Source organism: Rhinoderma darwinii, chromosome 5 (assembly GCF_050947455.1).
Source record: "Rhinoderma darwinii isolate aRhiDar2 chromosome 5, aRhiDar2.hap1, whole genome shotgun sequence".
Lineage (NCBI taxonomy): Eukaryota > Metazoa > Chordata > Amphibia > Anura > Rhinodermatidae > Rhinoderma > Rhinoderma darwinii.
The window spans coordinates 329,356,688-329,380,425 of record NC_134691.1 but is presented as its reverse complement, the minus strand read 5'-3'; the positions used below and the strand labels follow the sequence as shown (position 1 = coordinate 329,380,425).

The 23,738-nt window shown below is 41.9% G+C and overlaps 1 protein-coding gene across 2 annotated transcripts in view; it reads right to left on the bottom strand.

The window, feature by feature from the left end:
- Nucleotides 1-23,738, bottom strand: part of VPS50 (VPS50 subunit of EARP/GARPII complex) — a 151,535-nt gene that overhangs the window by 5,732 nt on the left and 122,065 nt on the right. For both annotated transcript variants that reach the window (XM_075827722.1, XM_075827720.1), the window contains 7 exons: nucleotides 21,317-21,423; nucleotides 15,461-15,582; nucleotides 14,423-14,503; nucleotides 8,690-8,838; nucleotides 4,332-4,428; nucleotides 2,045-2,203; nucleotides 165-286 (listed from right to left, as the gene is read on the bottom strand). In XM_075827722.1, the coding sequence (XP_075683837.1) occupies nucleotides 165-286; nucleotides 2,045-2,203; nucleotides 4,332-4,428; nucleotides 8,690-8,838; nucleotides 14,423-14,503; nucleotides 15,461-15,582; nucleotides 21,317-21,423 (837 nt within the window). The remainder of the gene's footprint in view (nucleotides 1-164; nucleotides 287-2,044; nucleotides 2,204-4,331; nucleotides 4,429-8,689; nucleotides 8,839-14,422; nucleotides 14,504-15,460; nucleotides 15,583-21,316; nucleotides 21,424-23,738) is intronic.

Here is a 23,738-nt window from a genome sequence, read left to right as displayed (position 1 = left end):
ACTCACCCACCTATTTAATTCGTTTTAGTTGGTGCTATGCTTTACATTGGGGAAGTGATAACACAATATATCTTACACATCCTCTGAAAATACATTTTTTACTATACCCGGTAGAGTCATTGCCCGTCAATCATTTGTGATGTCTACTTAATAATGATATTTACCCCTCCACCAGCGTCCTATTGGCGAGCCGGATGCAATGTTCCCACAGGATGTTGGAGACGGGGAGAGGGATGCGGACGTGTTTCGTGAGATCTGACAACTTCTTATTAAACTGCTCAAATTCCTGCAAAAAATAGAAAGTCCCAATCACTGTCAGAGTCCATCACAAGGTAAGAGCTTTACTGTATAATACCCCGGATATTGTGGGTTTTATTGATAAATTCCTTGGACAGGTGCCGGTTACATGACTACTGATCATCAATATGCACTACCGCTATATTAACGGAATTATCCAACATAAAAAAACAAATTACAAAAAAGCTGAAAATATTATAAAACAAAAAAAGAATCCGTACTCACCTCTTCTTTCCCCCGGTGATCCAGCATTGACACTTTGGTGGTCCTCCCGGTCTCTGTTTACAAGCAGCCAGAACGTGATCATCGCAGTCAATCAGGGGGCTCAGTGGTCACATGCAAAATTCCTGGCACGACCGTTCAACGATAAGAACCATGATGCCAATAATATTGCACATGACCGTTGAGGCCTGCGATTGGCTACAGTGGTCACGTGCTGTCAGTTTGTCAAAAAAAGGGAGGGAGAACCGAAGAAGCGTCAGCGCTGGAACACCGGGGGAAAGAAGAAGCAAGTACAGGCTCTTTTTTTTTTTTATATAACATTTGCAGCTTATCTTGACAACCTCTTTCATATGGTGTAAAAGGGCACATTGACATCATAAAGGAGAAGGGGGTCCCCAGCATGAGCCAGAGCAAAGAGCCACTAACATGCAGCAGCTCTTGTTCTACTGGACCTGGCCTATCCATGTGTTAAATGATTGGCCATTCACTGGAATAGCTGCTTGTAATACTACATTTCCCCTGTAGTGGCCGCTACAGGGGAGATGGTCAGCGGACTGAGGGGGGTGCACTAAACATCATCACACAGTGAGCCAGTTTCGACATAGAGTGTTCCTTTAAGGACAGCACAGTTAAAGGGTTATTTTCATATTAGACATTTATGGCATATTTACGGGATATGCTATAAATATCTGATAGATGTAGGTCTCAGGTGGAGAATGAACCGGGGGGCTTTCCGCATTCTGTTCTATGGGTGTTACAGAAACAGTCATGTAAGCGTGCTCCCATGAGAGCAAATTAAGAGAGTTGCACACACTTGTGCAGCCACCTCTCTATTCATTCTCCGCCTGCATGAAAGTGATTTCTATAAGATGGGTGCAGCACAGGAGAAGCCCTGGAGACGGGAGAGAGAGGATGTAATGAGGGGAGATGATAGCGTGAAAGTAGCAGGCAATGTATCACTGCATTAATAGGCGGATTATCCATTTACGAATCCGTAAAAACAGAGTGCACGCTCTCGTTGTGGATGACAGTCAGGGAGCGCGAGGTCACCTAGCGAACGCACTGTAATGTAGCGAGCGTCCACTCTTATCTGATGACGCTTTTGAAAAATGGCCAGTGAAGAAATAGCTATAGCTGAACAAAGGTAGTGAGCGCGCACTAAGGTAGTGAGCGCGCCCTAAGGTAGTGAGCGCGACCTAAGGTAGTGAGCGCGACCTAAGGTAGTGAGCGCGACCTAAGGTAGTGAGCGCGACCTAAGGTAGTGAGCGCGACCTAAGGTAGTGAGCGCGCACTAAGGTAGTGAGCGCGCACTAAGGTAGTGAGCGCGCACTAAGGTAGTGAGCGCGCACTAAGGTAGTGAGCGCGCACTAAGGTAGTGAGCGCGACCTAAGGTAGTGAGCGCGCACTAAGGTAGTGAGCGCGCACTAAGGTAGTGAGCGCGCACTAAGGTAGTGAGCGCGCACTAAGGTAGTGAGCGCGCACTAAGGTAGTGAGCGCGCACTAACGGCCAGTAGAGACCAAGTACCTTGAGTAAGGAATCGACGTATACATTGTGCTGCGACATGATTTCCTTCACGTCCCATTTCACGTTCGCCATAAGTAGCAGTAGCTGCTCATAATCAATGGCCTTTGCAGCTACGATCCAGTAAATTGGCTTTCGGAGTTCACTGGCGGTGGAGACGGTCTATAAAATAAACCAAAAATACATGGACATTACGACAAAGGACAATAACCCCTATTGTGTTCTGCTTATTAGAGGGAGATGTAACATCTAGAGCGATACGTCCAGTATCAGAGACTGCGGATAACTGGTAATGGATCTAAATCAGCTAAATTGGGTTAAAGTAGAAGATAAAATAACTGAATTGTCAGGGGTCCGTAAGAACTCCTTATGTACTGCAGGCTTATACAGTGGATTCATTAGACTAGAAACTTCCCTTAAAGGGGTGATCCATTTTTATGTAAATAAAGCTTAATGGTTATGAAATGAAAAGTTCTGCGGCTCTAAAATACTTTGGGCAGATTTACGACTGGCGGTTCATCTGTTGCACCAGGTTTCTGGCGTGAATTATTAAAAAATATTGAGGCTGCAGTGGCCACGCCCCTATTGAGTAGTCACGCCCTCTTCTCACAGTGGCCAAAAGTCCCAAAAATTTTTGTATCCTTTTCTATGCAGGAAAACCAATGTAGACAGGTTGATAATTTCACCTCTAAGTGTTTTCATTTCTTCACCATTTTCAAGATCGCCGATTGCTGCCAGTGAACGGGGCGTTTCTTTATTTCGAAATGGCAAGTGGGCGTTACTTATGGCTGTGACACTGTGCAATCAGCTACGGACAGTGCCACAGCGGCTTGTGCTATGTGATCACACAGTCTTTGCTGCACTGTCTGACGAGAAATGGAGAGGAGAGCGCGAGCACGCATGCATAGCTCCGCCACCGCAACATCTAAGCTGTGGGGGCGCGCGCACACGCACTCAATTTCTTTAGCTCTCGCATGCGCACGCACAGCTGCGCTGTCTCCGGTGCCGACGATACTCCTGCCGCAACGGAACAGAAGGAGGAGGAGAATTCACATTCTTCTCCTCTTCCATTCCGTGGCGGCGTTGGAGCTGTGAGTGCGTGCGCGCGCTCTCCTCTCCAGCTCAAGTCAGACAGTGAAGGAAAGACTGTGTGATCACAGAGCACAAGCCGCTTTGACACTGTCCGTAGCGGATTGGACAGTGTCACAGCGAGAAGTAACGCCCACTTGGCATTTAGAAATAAAGAAACGCCCCATTGACAGTTTAGGGGGTTATTTACATATCGGGCGCCAAATATAACGGCACCAATATCTAAATAACGGAGGAAGAGAGGAAGAAAATTAAAAGTGAGACAGGGTTTGTGCAGCACTGCCCATTACATGCTGCACTCAGCGGCACATGTTTGGGCAGATGAAAGGTTCTCTTTAAGGGGTCTGATCTGGAGCCTTTAAATTCTTAGGGGGTCTGATCTTGGTTATGTAATTTTTTTTAAGGAGTCTGAACTATGGTCTGTAATTATTAGATGATCTAATCTGGGGTCTAATCAATGAGGGGTCTGTTATGGGGTCTAATTATTAGGTGGTCTGTAAAAAGGGGAATGACTGGTCTGATGTCTGTGTATATATATATATATATATATATATATATATATATATATATATATATATATATATAGAGGGGTCTATATATATATATATATATATATATATATATATATACACATATACACACAAGGGGGTCTGTATACAGAAGTTTCTGTATAAAGGGTGTCTGGCCAGGTCTGTATTATTTTAGGGGTCTGCTGCAGTGGCCATATGTACTTTTTGCTATTCAAATGCTGTCAGTTGGGGGCGTGTCCTATATAAATGGGCGGGGCATAGGGGATCTTGCATGGTTCCCTACGCGCGACTCTTTTCATTCCCATCTTCTGGTCAGCAGGTACGACGCAGTGCTGGATCAACCACACAACAGACACCAACAACTCCCGAAGGACCCCATTATAATGACTTATAATGGGGTCTGTCAGAGTTCCGTCACCGTGTCAATCATTTTGATGGAAAGAATAGCATTGCCTACTGCCCTATTCTTCCTGTCAAATCTGACAGAATCTGTGACGGACCCGGACAGCGTCTGACAGTAGCAGTAGTGTGAGCAGAGCCTTATAACTGATCGCTTCTTTGGGGGTACTCGGTTGAAACGTCCTGTCACTTGGGGGTACTCTGTTGAAACGTCTTGTCACTTGGGGGTTCTTTGCTTGAAATGGTTTAGAAACACGGTCCTAGAGACTGACCTGTGAATAGAACTGCTGCAGGAAAGGTTTTTTAGCTGCTGGCATCACAGAGTCTAGATGAGTCTGGAGGAATTCGAACTGTTCAGCCAAGAAAACCCTGAAAAAGAACAAATCCCTGTGATTAGACGGCAGAGAAGCAAGAAAATACAGGACTGGTCTCCTCCAGGGCCGCAGATGGTGCGATATATCTGCCTATTATCACACTTACATGCCAATGGCAACAAATCATTAAATGGGTTGACCTCTTTGACATCCCTATGACCTATTAGAAACATATTTGATATTTGGGGTCATTGTCTTACTGGAAAATAAATCTCCGAAGTTGCAGTTCTCTTGCAGCCTGCAGCAGGTTTTCCTACGGGATTTTTTGAATTTTGCTGTATTCATTTGACCCTCTTCCTACACAAAGGGCCAGCTGCGGAAAAGCAATCCCACAGCATGATGCTGCCCCAAGCATGCTTTATGGTGGGTGTTTTGCGGTGTTTGGTTTATGCCAAAAATATCAAAGTTAAATGTTGGTGTCCTCAGAGCACAAAAGACAAAACAAGACAAGAGAAGAAATGATTATGCAGAGTTTATGTCGTCCCATGTTTTTATGGGTTATCTCCTGTTTCTCTGGTTTCCTCCAATGCTCCAAAAACATCCTGATGAAATTACTCAGTGTGTGGATAGGGAATGGTGCGAGTTGAAACAAATTACAACACGTTAAAAAAAATATATATTAAAAAAGAAGGAAAAGAAAAAAAAGACAAGAAAAAAAATAAAAATATCTTATTTACTTTTTACATCCCATATTTAATATGTGTCATCCAAAATCTAAATTATCCCAATGCACAAAAAGGAACTAAAAAAAATATTTTTCCGTCTTTCCGCATCCAAGTGTAAGGCTAAAAAGAGGATTTAAAAAATAAATAAAATAAACATAACGTATATTTAGTAAACCCAAATAAAACAAATATGGGCCCTGGTCACTCTGTGATTATTATTATTATTATTATTTTTTTATAATTAAATCTTAAAAGGGGTTTTCAGAGTTATTTAAAAAAATTGGGTACGGTAGGAGGGATGCGAAAAAATAAAAAAAGGGCTATTACTCACCTCGCAGATCCCCGTCATTCCACCGCTACGTCCCCCCTGCTGTTTATTCACATAGCTACAGCAATGACGTGTCCATATACCCAAGTGATAGCTTCAGCGATCCTGATACCCACTGAGACCAGCGATTGGCTGCATTGATCATGTGGGTACACGGGCACATTATCGCTGCAGCTATGTCAATACACAGCGCGGGGAGGAATGAAAGCAGCGGCGCTGGAATAACGGGGATCTGTGAGGCAAGTAATGGCTGTTTTTTCTTTTTTTTGCATTCCTCTTACCATAGCCAATTTTTTTTAAATAACTCGGAAAACCCCTTTAAGCGTTATAAAAAAATGAATAAATGGAAATGCCCTTTAAAAGGGGTTATATGCATTGATGGCATAGCAAGTCGGCTGATGTACCAGGCAACGCCGTATGTACAGATGTGCCGATGTGTCTGGATCAATGTTCTGCTGATCAGTGGGGGTCCGACCCACTATGGATATTCCTGGAAACGCCCATTAATGTTTGTACTTGTTTTAAACAAAATATATACAATATATACAGTGAAGGAAATAAGTATTTGATCCCTTGCTGATTTTGTAAGTTTGCCCACTGTCAAAGACATGAACAGTCTAGAATTTTTAGGCTAGGTTAATTTTACCAGTGAGAGATAGATTATATATAAAAAAAAAAAAAAAGAATATCACATTGTCACAATTATATATATTTATTTGCATTGTGCACAGAGAAATAAGTATTTGATCCCTTTGGCAAACAAGACTTAATATTTGGTGGCAAAACCCTTGTTGGCAAGCACAGCAGTCAGACGTTTTTTGTAGTTGATGATGAGGTTTGCACACATGTTAGATGGAATTTTGGCCCACTCCTCTTTGCAGATCATCTGTAAATCATTAAGATTTCGAGGCTGTCGCTTGGCAACTCGGATCTTGAGCTCCCTCCATAAGTTTTCGATGGGATTAAGGTCTGGAGACTGGCTAGGTCACTCCATGACCTTAATGTGCTTCTTTTTGAGCCATTCCTTTGTTGCCTTGGCTGTATGTTTCGGGTCATTGTCGTGCTGGAAGACCCAGCCACGAGCCATTTTTAATGTCCTGGTGGAGGGAAGGAGGTTGTCACTCAGGATTTGACGGTACATGGCTCCATCCATTCTCCCATTGATACGGTGAAGTAGTCCTGTGCCCTTAGCAGAGAAACACCCCCAAAACATAATGTTTCCACCTCCATGCTTGACAGTGGGGACGGTGTTCTTTGGGTCATAGGCAGCATTTCTCTTCCTCCAAACACGGCGAGTTGAGTTAATGCCAAAGAGCTCAATTTTAGTCTCATCTGACCACAGCACCTTCTCCCTATCACTCTCAGAATCATCCAGATGTTCATTTGCAAACTTCAGACGGGCCTGTACATGTGCCTTCTTGAGCAGGGGGACCTTGCGGGCACTGCAGGATTTTAATCCATTACGGCGTAATGTGTTACCAATGGTTTTCTTGGTGACTGTGGTCCCAGCTGCCTTGAGATCATTAACAAGTTCCCCCCGTGTAGTTTTCGGCTGAGCTCTCACCTTCCTCAGTATCAAGGATACCCCACGAGGTGAGATTTTGCATGGAGCCCCAGATCGATGTCGATTGACAGTCATTTTGTATGTCTTCCATTTTCTTACTATTGCACCAACAGTTGTCTCCCTCTCACCCAGTGTCTTACTTATGGTTTTGTGGCCCATTCCAGCCTTGTGCAGGTCTATGATCTTGTCCCTGACATCCTTAGAAAGCTCTTTGGTCTTGCCCATGTTGTAGAGGTTAGAGTCAGACTGATTAATTGAGTCTGTGGACAGGAGTCTTTTATACAGGTGACCATGTAAGACAGCTGTCTAATGCAGGCACCAAGTTGATTTGGAGCGTGTAACTGGTCTGGAGGAGGCTGAACTCTTAATGGTTGGTAGGGGGTCAAATACTTATTTCTCTGTGCACAATGCAAATAAATATATATCATTTTGACAATGTGATTTTCTGTTTTTTTTTTTTATATAATCTATCTCTCACTGGTAAAATTAACCTAGCCTAAAAATTCTAGACTGTTCATGTCTTTGACAGTGGGCAAACTTACAAAATCATCAAGGGATCAAATACTTACTTCCTTCACTGTATATATATATAAAAAAGCAATAAAACATTATAGTTCCTAGTCAGCACATTAAACACTAGACAGTAAAGTAGTATAAGGTTATGATATGCAGATTCCTCAGATTTTCCAATAGCCACATACCACAAATAATGGAAAATTACTTCATTTTTAACCAGTTTTTCTAAACCATAATAAATAATTGTGTTGCCATTTTAATGTAGAACGCAGTCAATGATGCTCATCCAAGGATAACGGGCAGCTCCTCAAATTTCAGTAAATTGTGGCAACTTACCCTGGCACAAGATTTAGGTCTACCAGGATGCCAAGTATCTGAAGTGTAGTGAGAGGAAACAAGTGCAGCAATAATGACCTCTAATAAATAATAATGAAAAAAAAAACGAAAAAAAACATGGAAGTGACTGTAAAAGCTCATTAGTAAATCACCAATAAATGAACTTTGATCTTTTTATGAACTGGATTGAGTTGGGTAAATGCGAAATACCCTGAACAAGCAGCGACATCCCTTCAAATGTGCACTAAATATACCACAATAATCTGTAGGGGTTTATACTCTGTTTGTATTCGGTTTGTTCAAGCAGAAATAAAGCTATGGAGAGCCACAATTTGCCTGCCCAATGCTAGCCTCCCCTCCCACATCTTCCACTTCTGGCAGCCGGGGCTGAAAGTGGTAATGGCCTAGACGAATATGAGCCACCAGCCATTCTTATGTTAATAAAGGTGACCTAAATTTATTCTAATATTCATATTCTTCTTACTAAATAGCACTGCAAACCATTGGCAGCCATTTTAGAGGCAATGGAGCCTGTGTTTGGTCACTCAGTCACCCGGCCTGACTGTGTTAACTTCATGTTTTCACGTCTTTTTTTTTAAATTTTCATAAGACTGTATAAATTAATTTGAAACCACTGTTAAATAGGATCCACCTGTAATTGATCACATCGCAGTTCATGAACCTAGATCGCTTTCACAATATAGTCCAGCTTATGAACCCACTCCACCCCTCCCGACTATAACGTGCATGTGCGTCAAATGTAAGTAGGGGGTCATGTAAAACCGGTGCCGAGACTGAAATGTTCTATGAACAGGATAAAAATAAATATATTAATATTTATACTTACAGGGACTCTGTAGCAACTACTCTCTGGGCCAGCCCATACAGGGTATTACTCTCTGTTAGAACCACCATGTGGCTCAGGTAAGGACTTGGAATCTTCTCTTTTCTTTCTTCTCCTGGGGCTAGAGATCCAGAATTTTCATTGGCCACTTCCTACAAACGACAACATGTTAATGCTACACACTCCAAAATGGGGTAAAGTCAGAAGTGTGGACTGAACCGCCTAAAGGAATAAAACTGGCGATAACAGAGAAAGGGAAGGACCTGGCTATTGTGGTTACAAGTAAGCTAAGCAGCAGTACTCAATGTCAAGCAGCAGCTGCAAAAGCAAATCAAATTCTAGGGTGTATAAAAAGAGAAATAAATTGATCCCAATGTAATTTTGCCCCTCTATTGATCCCTTTAAAAGTCCACATCTCAAATATGGGACTCAGTTTTGGGCTTTACATTGTAAAAAGGATATGGGAGAATATGGGATAGGGGATATGAAACGAAAATTGGGCTTGTTCAGCATGGAAAAAAAAGACACCTTATATAACATGTATAAATATATGAGAGGTCAATATAAAGAACTAGCACATGAGTTATTTATTCCAAGAACGGTACAAAGGACCAGGGGACATTCTTTACGTGCGGACAAAAGGCGTTTTAGACATCAATATAGGAAAGTCCTCGTTACAGTTCGAGTAGTCCAGCTATGGAATGCCCAACCCCAAAAAGTAGTAATGACCGATTCTATGTCAGCATTCAAAATATATACAGAAAGTATATTGGAAATTGTATACATTTTTATTATACAAAGATTAACTTCATTTGTTAAAACCTTAATACGCCTTTAGGAAAAATAATTTCTTAATAAAAATAAATAAAAAAATAACTGTATTGCTCTACTGTAAATTGGCTAATGGTCTGAATATACAAGGCACGCATTGAGTCACATGATTTGCTGTATATTGCAGAGTATGGCAGTTCTAGTTGCTTAGCAACGGCTTGTCTTCCTATCTGAGTGACCACCATTTCCCTACATGAAGTGATCACAAGAAATTCTACACGCCATAACAAAACATTGCAGCTACTAAAGGCTGGGTTCACACCTGCGTTGTGCTATTCTGTTGTTCTGTTCCGTCAGAGGAGCAGAGCAAGGGAATAACGGAACCAACGTAGACAGGGAGGAGGGGGATGAAGCTGCAGCTTTTTTCTCTGGGTCTCTGTGAAGTGTATGCTGTGAGAGGGGAGAGGGAGCAGTGGGAGACATCTGATTGCCTGAGAGTACTGTGTATTAGGGATGCACGATCCATCGAAACTTCGATACCGTGAACCCTGAAACAGTTCAATACCGTTATTTCATGTATTTCGATACTAAGCTGTGTGGCTGCACAGCTAAGTATAGTAATACATGAATGTAGTTAGAGCGGGGCCGTGGTTGTGTGATACATGTGTGATACAGCCATTGCCCCGCTCCTGAGTCCTGACAAGTGCGCGCGTGTTCTGCATGATGTGTTGTGACCAGCACTGCACTAATTAGCGCGGACACTGAAGACAGAACATGGCATCCGCACTGCAAAACACCCCCATGTTCTGTCTTCCGTGCCTGCGCCGCCGCTCATTAGTGCAGCGCTGGTCACGTCACCTCATGCTGACCGCGCGCACGCACTTATTGTCAGGAGCGGGGCAATGGCTGTATTACACAGCCGCACTCTAACGGTGGAGATCAGAGAAACCACTCATCTCCGCCGTTATTCCCCTGAATGCTGCGATCAAAGCTGATCGCAGCATTCAAGGGGAAAATGAGAAACGGGGTGCCCTTTGGATCACGTCACGGGGTATCCCTGTGAAACGATCGAGGGACACACCATACATGGGCAGACAGCCCAGGGTCCATTGAAGGACCCCAGGGCTGTCTGACCATATTTCCTGTTGTTAGGGCATACTGAGGTACGTCCTAACAACTGCCTGTGTACTATCAGTATATAGATATATGCCTGTCTAGTATCAGTATATAGATAAATGCCAGTACATTAAAGTTTAAAAAAAATTCAAGTAAAAAAAAAAAGGTAATGTTAAATTTAAAAACAACATATTTTTTACAATAAACAAACAAAATCTCAATACATAAAATATACACATATTCGGTATCGTCGCGACCGTAATAACACATTTATAGCGTCATTTGTTTACGCTGTTATAAAATAAAAAACTGCTTTCTATTACTTATTAATGTGAGGCACGAGGGGTGATGGATTTTGAACCTCCATGTGCCTCACATTAATAGTAATTAACCCCATCATGTTCCTCCCACATTAACCCAATGTTGTCCATTACGACTGAGTAACATGATGGGGTTAATTACTATTAATGTGAGGCACAATATCCGTCTGCTCTGCTCTAATCTACACCTACGGCTGCCTGAGGAAGGATGGTGATTTTTTTTTTGATGGGTTCGCTATAAATTTCACAGTCATGTACTTGGTATTCAGTACAAGTTTATCCAAAACAGCTCAATCATCATCACAATCTGGATTTCTGGGAGGCTGATTGCGCTAAGAGTCGGGAGATTCACGTAAGAGCTACTTCTTCACCAAGTAGACAAAGCAGAAGGCACCAAGTATTTGACCCACGTCTTCCCTGAGTGCCCTCCATGCGGTAACAATGATTGTGTTTATCGACTCCGGGCTTTAACCTACTCGAGGACCAATACAGCGTAATAGTTATAATGTACAACATCATCAAACATAGAACAGAAGAAAAAAGCAAAGCACAGACCTCGCAGGCTCGAAAACTACCATTACTGCTCCACCTGCAGCACCATCTAAAGGAAAACGTCACCTTTACGTTACATACACAATATGTCCAAAAGTATGTGGACACCCCTTTAATTATTAACCCTTTAGTGACCAGCCTATTTTAGGCCCTAATGACCAAGCTATTTTTGATTTAATTTTTTTCGTTTTTCCATCGTCGCATTCAAAGAGCTATAACTTTTTAATTTTTTCGCAGGATTGGTTGTACTTTTTAATGGCACCATTTTGGGGTACATATCATTTTTTGAGGAACTTTTATTAACTTTTTTGGGGTGGGGATAGAAAATAAACCTAAAATTCCGCCATTGTTTTAAATGGACGCTGTGCGACGTAAATCACACTTTACCTATATTGTATGGGTCGGTACGATTACGGCGATACCCCATATGTAGAGGTTTTTTATGTTTTACAACTTTCGCACAATAATGTTTGCCTCGTCGCTTTCCAAGAGCCGTCATTTTTCCATCAATGTAGTGATTTTTTGGGCTTGATTTTTTGGGCTTGATTTTTGCGGGACGAGACGTAGTTTTGATTGGTACTGTTTTGGGTTACATGAGACTTATTGATGAACTTTTATTATCACTTTTTTGGGGGCCAATGGAAAAAAAATAGCAATTTTGCCATTGTTTTTTTTTTTTTTTTATGGTGTTCACTTTGCGGTCTAAATTACATATTAACTTTATTGTTTGAGTCATTACGGTCGCGGCGATACCATATATGTGTAGTTTTATTTATTTCTTTACACTTTTACTAAATAAAACCACTTTTTATGGAAAAAAATTAATTTACTTTTTTACTGTAATTTTAATTTCACATTACTTACGGGTTTTTTTTTAGTCCCACTCGGGGACTTCACTATGCGATCTTAGTATACCAAAGCATTATTGCCGGTCAGTGTAAATCTAACAGGCAATCTATTAGGACGTGCCTCCGGCGCGTTCTAATAGGCATATGCCCAGGGCAGACCTGGGGGCTTTTATCAGGCCCCCGGCTGCCATGACACCCCATCGGATGCCCGCATTTGCTCCCTCTGTAAACAAGTTAATTGCCGCGGTCGCTATTGATCGCAGCACTTAATGGGTTAAACGGCCGCAATCGAAGTAAACGTCGATCGTGGCCGTTGGAGCAGGAGCCCGGCTGTCATCAGACACCCGTGCGGGACTTAGACTGGGCCGCCGGGAAAAGGCGATGGCCCCTTAGTGACCGCTGTATTGGAGTGGGAATAAAATTGCTTATGGCTCTCAACAATAAAATATAGGACCGCTAGATGCAAAAGACTCCTGAGCTACTTCTTCGAGAACTGATGTAGCAGAGTTGAACCGTAGTGGCTGAATGCAGCATGATTACAGCTGTTGTCCCATAGATTAAATAAATACTATACAGAACGACAGGGGGAAATCAGCAGCATTCACTTCATCCAATGGAAGTAAATAACAGCGATTCAGCGAGAACTCTTCCTTTTATACCTTCAGATAAACATTCAGCGCAGCCTATAATAAGATGAATAATATCCTTTAAGGTGCGTTAACTGGTGCGAGATCATTGCCAGTCCCATAACACAGAATGGCGCGCTGGTGATCATTCCCAAATGTATGAAAGTGAAATGTCTGCAAAATGACAATGTTTGTGTTAAATGGCTGGACACAAAACACAACGTCATATACTTGGACACACAATAAAAAAAAGATCAATATTAAACCCCTTTTAATGTGCAGAGAACAAAAATAAATAAATATAAATATTCGACTCTTTAGCGGTGTAATCTCAGTAATCGCTCTACTGTGTCCCCATGACAACACTTCCTGTCACAGTGTTTTGGTTGTTCAGAGTTACCACGGGGACATCGCCTCATAGCAAACACTCAAACAAGCATTAATTTTAGCTAGAGGAAAAAGTAGAGAACTGCAGCCCCTTCTGATTTTTTTTTTTCCCGACATAGCGCCTTTCTCATCCAATGGCTGAGTAGGGTATTGCAGCTCAACCTCATTACAGTGTTACAATTTTCCTCAGCCATGTCATCCACAGACGCCACGTTATTGGTGCTCGTCCTCAAACAGTAAATGTTGCTATAAAGTTGCAATTAAAAACTTCCACCACCGTTCCATATGGCGCACACTGGACTATGTGGTCGAGTCCCGGTGGAACCAAAAAACAAGGAGGAAGCTGCTGAGAAAGGCTGACAAATAGTTCATTGTGATCTGTGACAAGAGGATCGCTGACTATTTCCGTAAAGATCTCAAAACATAGAACGTCCTTAAAGGGGTTGACTAGTTTAGAAGACTCTGTTTATACACCCTATCAGGGAATTATCAGTTAATAGAAAGGGGTCCTCTGTTCAGGATCCTCATCTCTTGGGCAGGTAAGAGAGCGATTACAAAGAGCATCTCCCTCTCTCTGGAGGACCTGTCCTGACAACAGACAACACATTGATATGAATGGACACTGTGTAATGCTTCATTTCCCCTGTGGTGGCGCTGCAGGGAAATTTAACACTTACTGCAGGTTTCCCCACAGATTACAGCTGATCACTGGTGGGACACATTGTGATCTGCTTATTGTCAAGGGACCCTTTTAACAAGTAGAGATTGTACAAAGCGGAGAACCCCTTAAAAAAATCAATAGGTGGGTGGCAGCCCCACATGGGAGAGTTTACTATAACCACAATACGTTGGGATGTCACACTTCCGCCTTCTGATCCAGAATGATGTTCCATGTTTGGGTGACTGGGTAGTGTGGCATAGGCACTTGTACGGACTCCATCAGCGGTGTCCAAGATATGACAAAATTACCATTGCAATCCCCTCCACCCCTGCGGAAACCTCCATAAGGTGACATTAGTGTAATAACATTCTGCCCACAGTCACATTCGGTGCGGACGCTCCTAGGAACATGACCTCGATGACGCGACCATCAGAAGTATTTGATAGAACACTCACCAGGTCAATGAGACTTTCTTGAATTCGGTTTAACGTTGTCCTGAGTCGGCTGCTGCTGAGGCCAAGTCCGGTGGATTCGTACTGGAAGGTTAAGACAAAACATTAGAGATGTGATCGGCAGAAGAAGAATAAGACTTCGGTCCCATTCACACGACCGTAAAAATCGTCCGTAATTGCAGATTGTAATTACGGTCCGCAATTACGGACCCATTCACTTCTATTGACCACAGACAAGTCCCCGTATATTTGTGGGAAGGCGTCCGGGCCGTAGAAGTGTACCGCATATAATGGAACATGTCCGTTCTTTTGCTTTTTTACGGGCCGTGCTCCCATACTTTGTATGGGAGCAGGGGCGAAAATGCGAGTGGCTGTCCGCGGCCACCTGTACCTGTAATCGCGGGCCGTGATTACGGGCATGGTCGTGTGCATGGGACCTCAGTCTTCCATATTAAAGAGCATCTCGCACCTGTCCGAGCAATTTATTTTAGGGCATCTATAAGTTTAGGGGGCCTAAAAGACCCCCTGGGTCACATTCCAACGAGGTAACGTGAGCTCCTAGTAACGGGTTCTCCCTCTACACCTTAATATTACCTGCTACGGTAACGTCGTTCTGGAGATCCATTACCAGGGCTGCGATGCTTATTCACTTCTTAAACAGGAGCGGTCACCTCTCCTGATATGTCTCCTTTAGTAAATACTTGTATTCTACATGAAATCTTAAATTTTGAAGAATATTTTCTCAGAACTCTGCATTTTACCGTACCTCCGTTATTCCTCCTGGAAATGTATGAATGAATTGACAATGGGGCACTACCATTCCCCTTAACAGAAGGTCACCACACAGTTTGGCACTGTTAGTACTACTTGGAGGGCGTCAGAGCGTGTAGGGACAAGCCCCATTGACAATACTTTACATAAGGAGACTACCGATTCAACGTGGTCTTATGTGTTCTATTCCTATTCACTACATATAAATTCACCTTTGGGGGTGGGGCGGTAATATTAGATTATTTTAGGGAAGACGCATTCTATACTTACTGCATCATTTCTTCCAAAGAATGTGTAAACGGCATAAAGGTAGTAGTCGAAAAGCTGCGACATGCAGTGAATTACGTCAAAAGCGATTGGCCTCAGTATAGTCATCATCTGCATATATCTTCCTGTACCCCAAAAAAAATATCATTGGTCAAAAAACACGGTAATCCCTGGTCTACTTTTTGATTTTCTTATATATATATATACATACACACAACTATAAATCAAATTTAGGAGTGCATTCTAAGGAGAGCAAAAATATAAAGAAAACACCTAAAGAGGTTGTCCGAAATTAGAAAAAAAAAAGGTCTGTTTTTTTTTCCCACAGAAAAAAGCGCCACTTTTGCCTATAGGTTGTGTCTGGTATTGCAGCTTAGCTCCAAGTGACTACCAGACAGCCCATGGACAAGATGAAAAAAAAAACGCAGATCTTTTTTTTCTAGTCCTGGACAACACCGTGTATTCCAGCTATAGACATATTTCTAGAATATGTCATCAATGTCTGACGGTTGAGGGTCTGCTCTCTGGGACTCCCACTGATCCCTAGAGGGAATGTGTCATCTAGAATAAAGGGGCCACAGAACTATTTGGCTTCTCTGACATAAAAGGGGCACTACGCTTTACCTAGCGCTATGGCACCATCTCTCATGGCAACTAGTGTATACCCTTTAAGAAATAATTGCATCAAAACTGCACTGTGTGAGCCTGCCCTTACGATTGAGGGCAGCAAGAAATACGCGGAGCAAAAAAATTCTGAACAGTTATTTACAGCCAGACCTAAAAACGGTCCCAGGGCAACTTTTTAAGAGTATTCAGGGCCAGAAAGGAGTTTGGTGTGCCACTAAACGATAAAAAGGGTTAAAAAAAAGTTGCGGACACCACAAAGTTTTGCCGTTGATATTTAGACACCTTCTACAAATAATCTTGAAGAACTTTACAAATGGTTTTCTTTACCTATTTTGTACTGATCTTCCTCTGTTCCAGTTCCTAAACTCCGCTAGTTGCTGCTTCTAAACTGTCAGCACTGTGTTGTCAGACACTCCCCTCTGCCACACTGCATTCTGGTGATTTAGATTTTTTTCCCCTACATGTACAGACTACTATGCCAAGCTTATAGAAAATGGCTCCATCCACAAACCCTGTTCTAACAACAAAAAGCGTCAGTATTGCCCATAGAAACTTGTTCTGAGAAAAACAAAACTGGAATCTCACCGATTGCTATAAGCAATACTGATACTTTTTGTTATTTTGTATTATTTCTTCTATCTATGAGCCTATATTTTCCAGAATAGAAATCAGAAAAGCATGCTCAATACAGACACTGAACCAGCAGGGATTACTGGGGAATGTGAAGTCAGAACTAACAAGAATCTACTTGAATTCTCTATGCAGCTTTGGATTTGAATGGAAGAGAAGACGTGCCATACAAGAGCATAATAAACAAAGTAGAGAGTATTTATGTAGCTTCTACAATAGATGTCACTTTTCTTTGGCCAACTTACACCAGGTGAGACCTGGAATACAATATAAAAGACCATGTGTGAAGTAAATATCTAAAAGCATCTGATCAGGGGTCTAAAAAGAAGAAATATAAAACTAAGAAAAGAAGAAATATAAAAGAAAAAACAAACTGGTATGCCGAAGGAAACAAACGTGGCTGCCACAAGTAACGGCAGTCATAGGGTCTGTTCACATCTGCACTGGAGACGCCGTTAGGCAAAGATTTCAGCAAGCTGCGCTATGGTTTCCGGTAAAACCATGGACACCGACATCCGACGGGACCAATTAAAGTCAATTGGCTCTGTCGGCCGCCGACCGTTGCGTCCGGCATTACATTGTTCTGCTCCTCTGACGGAGAAGAACAGCCGAATGCTCTGACGCAGATGTGAACGGGGCCATAGTTGTAATTCAACTTTCCAGGGAACAGAAAAAAGAACTTTACACACTCAGGCTTATATTTCCTGGTGTTTTTATGTTATGTGAATGTCCACCTTTTAACACCATGTGGATTTCTTGTCTTATTAATCTCTCTATATATCTTTCTTTCTATGTTTTTCTAATACAGTGCTTCAAATTCCTTGTATAGGTAGTTAATAGATACAATTCTGTCTGTCAGTAGCCACCACTAGGGGGAGCTGACTGCATACAGTGTTATTATGGAGTTGAATGTATCAACAGTATTTTGTGAGCTCCCCTAGTGGTGGTTGCAGGTAGCGAGAAAAATATGTTTTAAAGGGAACCTGTCACGCATACTGTGCTCCCCTCACTGAGGGCTGCATAATGTAGTAACAGACATGATTTCAGCTTAGAAACGGCATCACATTAGCAGATAAGTGACAGACCGCAGAAATCAGCCTGTCCGTCACTACATTAAGCAGCCCTCAGTGAGGCCGGCATAGTGTGCATGACTGGTCCTCTTGAAAATCTACGTAGGGTATTTGGAGCTGATATTTAGAAAAACTGAGCTCTGACCCCTATAAAAATATATTAAGATATTTATCAGCACAGAATTTTGAAGTTATCTAGACTAAAAGAACAAAACTAGTGTTTAAATGGATACTAAATTTTCAAACAACTTATGGTAATCGAATAGTAAAATGGAGTTGCTTTATCCATGAAAATTCTGTGTGAAGTTACTGCCACTAGGTGTCTCCCTCCTGTAATCTGCTGTCCACCCCTGTTGTAAACAAAATCCGTCTCTAGTTAAAGAGCAGAGGAGACAGACTGCAACTGCAGAAAGTAGGGGTTGGGGTGTCCCTTCACTACCTGCCAAAAGAAGTCTATGGAGAGGGGGAGTAGTAGGTAGGAGCAGGGATAGAGGAGACAGACACTGCTGCCCATAGAAGTGTATGGAGAGGAAAGGGAAAGCAGGAGGAAGCATTAGCAGAGAGAGACACAGACACTACTGCCAATACGAGTCTATGGAGAGAGGAAGAGTAGCAGGAAGAGAGCAGTAGCAGAGTGAGTAAGAAACAGACAAGCTGCCCATAGAAGTCTATGGAGGGGGCAGGAGTAGGGAGCAAAAGGGGATAGCCACAGACGCTGCAGCCTATGGAGAGGGGAGGAGGGAGCAGGAGCAGTGTGTTAGGCCTCATGCAGACAACTCTGGTTTTGCAGATGCAATTTAATCGGCCATATTTTTGCGGATAAATTGCGAATCTATTCTTTTCCGTGGCCCCATGCACATGATTTACACAGATCAGTGCAGGGGCCGCAAATACTGTCCCCAAAAACTCAGGACTAGTCATGTTACGGTCCGGATATGCATATTCACCAATACTGGTGAATTGTTGTTGTTGTCCATCAGTCAGAGTGACACATGGATGCACAATAAGGCTTTTTTGCGGTGTGACAGACCCATGGTTTTGTGGACTGTGCATGAGGCCTAAGAGACTCACACGCTGCCAATACAATTCTATGGGGAGGGGAGGGGGAGCAGGATGAGGGAGCAGAGAGAGGAGACACAGGCTGCTTGTAAGATTTATATGTCATCCCAGTGCTAACCTCTCAGCTACACTGCTCAATACTGCTGCTGCTTCTATATATGTGGTAGATAGAGATAGGAGGGCAGGATTCTCCTCTTCTATGTGTGCTCTGTATAGAAGACATGATAGCAGTTAGGCTCCGCCCACTTTAGAACAAACTGAGCATTAGAGATAGAGGCTGCAGAGGGAAAAACTGCTAAACAATGCAAACCGCTTATTCTGAAAAGTCACCTAAAAAGTTAGATCTGCTTTAATGGTCGACATTTACTGTTAGAGGAAATGTGCTATGAATGTGATTTATTTTGAAGAATCATTTGTTAAAATATGGATGACATTTATCATAACTCTGTCCAGACATCGACTGAATAATTGTATTTACTGTGAAGTAACATTTCCCTCTGACTTCAGGGAATTCTTGAGAAAGTGGTAATACTTACAGCCAAACAAAGCGAATATCAGTTCTGTAATGTCCCTTTAAATACATATTGACATTACATTATTCTTGCCTGAATCTCACGTCTATGCGAACGGTATATTTATAGATGCAGAAAATTAATCTCACTGATTGATAATTACTAGCTTTATAAGGACATTCTCGAAACATGCCATCAAGATAATAACTAATCAACCTAATAGTACTTAAAGCAGTAAAATGAGATAAAACAATGTTTGCAAATTTTCAGCTAAGGTTTAAAGGGTAACTAAACTTTAAAAAAAACTTTTCACATGTCATAGGGACATGTCGGAAGTTTTGATTGGTGGGGGTCCGAGCACGGAGACCTCCACCGATCGTTAAAACAAAGCGGTAGAAGCGAACGGATGAGCGCTGTGTGCCTCTTTGTTTCTGATCGGCTTTACTCGAAAAGCTGAACGAGCGGCATACGGGATCATAGACTTTCTATTGAGCCCATGCACCGCTCCAAAGAAAGCTGATCAGAAACAAAACAGCACGGTGCTCACACGAGCGCTTCTGCCGCTTCATTATCGCGATCGGTGGGGGTCTCAGTGCTTGGACCCCCACCGATCAAAACTTGACATGTCACTAGGACATGTCAAAACTTTTCTAAATGTTTAGTTACACATTAATATAATTCAATATGTCTAAAACAGTAAACAAGGCATCAAAAATGTTCATAATTCAATAATAATAAAAATAAAATATAAATAATACAATTAAAGGAGTTTCCCACCTTAGAAAGTGATGGCATATCGCTTGGACATGTTGGCATTGATCGGAGGGATCGCAACCGACAGGACCCCCACTAAATGATCCTACAGTCATACCACAGTATCTGTCCCCTACTTCTTCATAACTAACATTTAGTAGATTAACAAGAGGTAGGGAACAGATGCAAGAGAGTATGACAACAGGATCTGACTACACAGGGTTTGTTTGTTGTCTGTTACCATGGAAACACATAGATCTGCATAGGAGCTATAGAAACAAAACTATAGGACATTTTTAATCAGGACTATTTGAAAAGTTGCTTCATTTTTAATTTTTGATACATTGACGAAATAAAAATGGTTGACAAGATGGACACGGCTAAAGGGTACTGTATATAGCCAAATGCCCCTTTATCCACTGATCCGTTCATTATATTTTGGTATACATTGATTGTTGTCTTTTTCCTATTTACATTTACACCAATACAACCAGGGGTGTACATTGTGTAGAGAGGACCCCTCACTCCCCTTCCGCATGTATGACCATTGACTAGGATGCCATGCCCTTCCTTTATCCTAAAGGAAGTGCTAGGTCTCCACTAAGACCCAAAGTAAACCATAAACAGGGCATGTTCTATTTTTTGACGGTTCTATTTAAAAAAAAATAAAAAAAAATCGTCCGTGTGAGTAGCACCATTGGGGTTAACAGATTTTAATGCAGCCGTTTAATGTGACGGCCATTGAAAAAAACGGCCGTAAAAACCTGTCGTGTGAAAGGGACCGAAGCATAAACTTCCATAACTCTTATAATTGGCAGAGAGATGCTGTAACGTTATTTCATTTTTATGACAAAGCTTCTTGCAGTCCCATGAATATTGGAAATACAGACACAAATGTTGTATATCTGGGGAGGAAGACGTACGACCTCCGTTAATTAAATGATGGCAAATCAGAAAAAACAATTATTTCCTCAAGCAAATGGCAGTAAACATGTTTTCGTATATAAGACGACAGTCCCCCCCCCCCCCCTTACAATTACCCCGCTTGTCCCCACTAATAAGTAGAACAGGAGCGTTAATTTCAATTCTCTAATCGAATTATAAAAGTGACAGCCTTTGCATTACCTGCCTGTCAGATTAAAGACGCGGGACGTGAATTAATAGGAAGAGTCGTCAGAGATAATTAATCAGCAAAGCCGCTTACTTACCCACAAGCCTTATTACGTTGAGCGTAGTGTTTGTCAGGATGGGCGCGTTCACCTTGTTCAGGTTATAATCGGATCTCTTCCGACTCCTCAGGGTCTCTCTGGAAACACTTCATTAAGATGAGATTGTGGTTAGGAAAGCTCAAGACGATCAGTTCTAAATGTCAGGATGTTTACAAGGGCTTGTCTTTAAGAACGCGGGTACTTTTGGGCCTCGTGTAAAGTTGAGCACCAAATTTTAGGAAATCGGGATAAGGGGAGCTCCTGAATTTCAGAGGATCGTTGTAAATCTTCAACCAAGACATAATCAGAACAAATATAAAAGCCATATTAAGCTCTGTCAAAAGCAGGTAAACCTGCTTGCTGACGGTGTCCAGGGTGTAACCGTCACTAAAGGAAAGGTTTTCCTACTTTTGTCTGATAGGATTGACCCAAAAAAAAAAATACAGATCCCATACGGACCGAAACTAAAGCCCTTTCAAGGCATACGACCATTATCAGGACCCACAATATCGGCGATCATCGACTGCTATAGGTCCATGCTGTAACTCCATGTGGCTGTGTATTGTTGTTCCAATGTCTGCCACATTAAAGTAGGTATTCTGGCCTAGAGGGAGTGCAGGGGCATCGTACTAAGGCCCATAGAGTGCCAATAGGTCTATCATTCAGGCCTGTAGGTACCCTATGGGACGCTGTACATGGTCCATGCACACAGCAATGTCATGTGCACGGACCCCTTGGCTGCTTCACTAGACCTGCAGAAAGGAAACCCCACTAATGAGATTGTCCGTAAAGGATCACATGGCCACATATTGTCTTGTTAATAGGAATTTGGGTGGTGGGTGTCTGATGTGCAAGGAAAAAGGAAATGAACCCTTACATCCATCCAAGTGCCATAGAACGACCCAGAGTGTTGGTCTGTCTTTAGATTGTTCACCTTTGATGACCATTTTTCATTTTAAGTAAAAAATGTAATTCATTTATAAATATGTTCCATGAATTAAAGCCTAGGTACACTTTTGAAAATATTTTTTTTCTTTTAAATATATCCGTGAAATTAGTGCAACTTTTTAATTACTTTTTCTTAAAAATTATTCTTACTTTTTGAGATACAGCTGCTTTGTATCCCGTATATAGAGCAGCTGTATCTAGCGCTGAGACCTGAATCCGTCAGGTCCGCGGGACTGATTGGTTCAGTATCAGCGGGTCCTGCGTGTCCCTGGCAGTTTATAACTTATATTTGATCGATTACAGGTGGAATCCGCGTGTCAGAAACAGCAGCAACCGCTGACACTGAGACAGTCCGTGCCACTGACCTGTTGTATACAGGTTCCAGCGCTAGATACAGCTGCTCTATATACAGGATACAAAGCAGCTGTATCTTAAAAAGCAAAAATACATTTTTAATTAAAAGTATTTTAAAAGTCGCACCAAACACCCTGATAGATATTTTTAAACAAAAAATTATTACAAAAGGTGAACATAGAATAGAATTGGGGTTACGGAGACGAAAAAAAACATTGACTAAAGGCAAAAAATGTGAGCTGGAGTAGATTTGTGCTATAATTTATACCAGATTCTGGCATAAATTATAGTAAATTTGTCGGGCTGCAGGAGGCACTGCCCCCCTTCGGCTAAGTCCCACCCTCTTTTTAGTAAAGTGGCAGGAGCGGCACAAATACAAAAAAGTCACAATTTGCAACTTTTTTAAAACAGAAACTGGGGCAGAAAGAATAATTAATTCCCCTTTGTGTTTCAATTCCTCCCCACTTTGTGCGGCCATTAAATGGAAAGATTGTTGTTTACATTCAGCGATTAAAAATCCATATATATTTACTGCTAACTTCACATGGCTGCACTTTGTTACAGTGTATCAGTAGGTCAAACACAGCATCAATAAAAATATTTCTCTTCTCCTGACTCCAAGCTCTAACCTCCAAAAACACATTGTAACAAACCTTCAACTATGTGAGAAGGTATGAGTCTGTGTTCAGCTTTTGAATTTATACAAATATATTTCTATTTGGTGAAAACAAGCAGAGATCTTGAAAATGGGGAAGAATTGAGAAACAAAGCATATTAGAAAGTTGCAAAACTTTTCATTAAACGATGATTAAAGGGGTTGTCCAGGATTGGTATAAATGATGTGCTTTTTGTCCCCCGGAAACAGCTCCACACTTGTCCATGGGTTGTATCTGGAATTGCAGCTCAGACCTATTCAAGTCAATGAAGCCAAGCTGCAATACCAGATACAACCCATTGACAAACGTGGTGCTCTTTCTAAAGGGGGGTGGTAGAACCTTTTTCCCCAATTCTAGTCAATCCCTTAAACTATCGCAATGTAAATGGTGTAGTGGAATTGAATTTTAACAATCCCTGTTAGAAGGGTCTCCTCAGAATAAACTGATCACTGCTGGGATCGCCG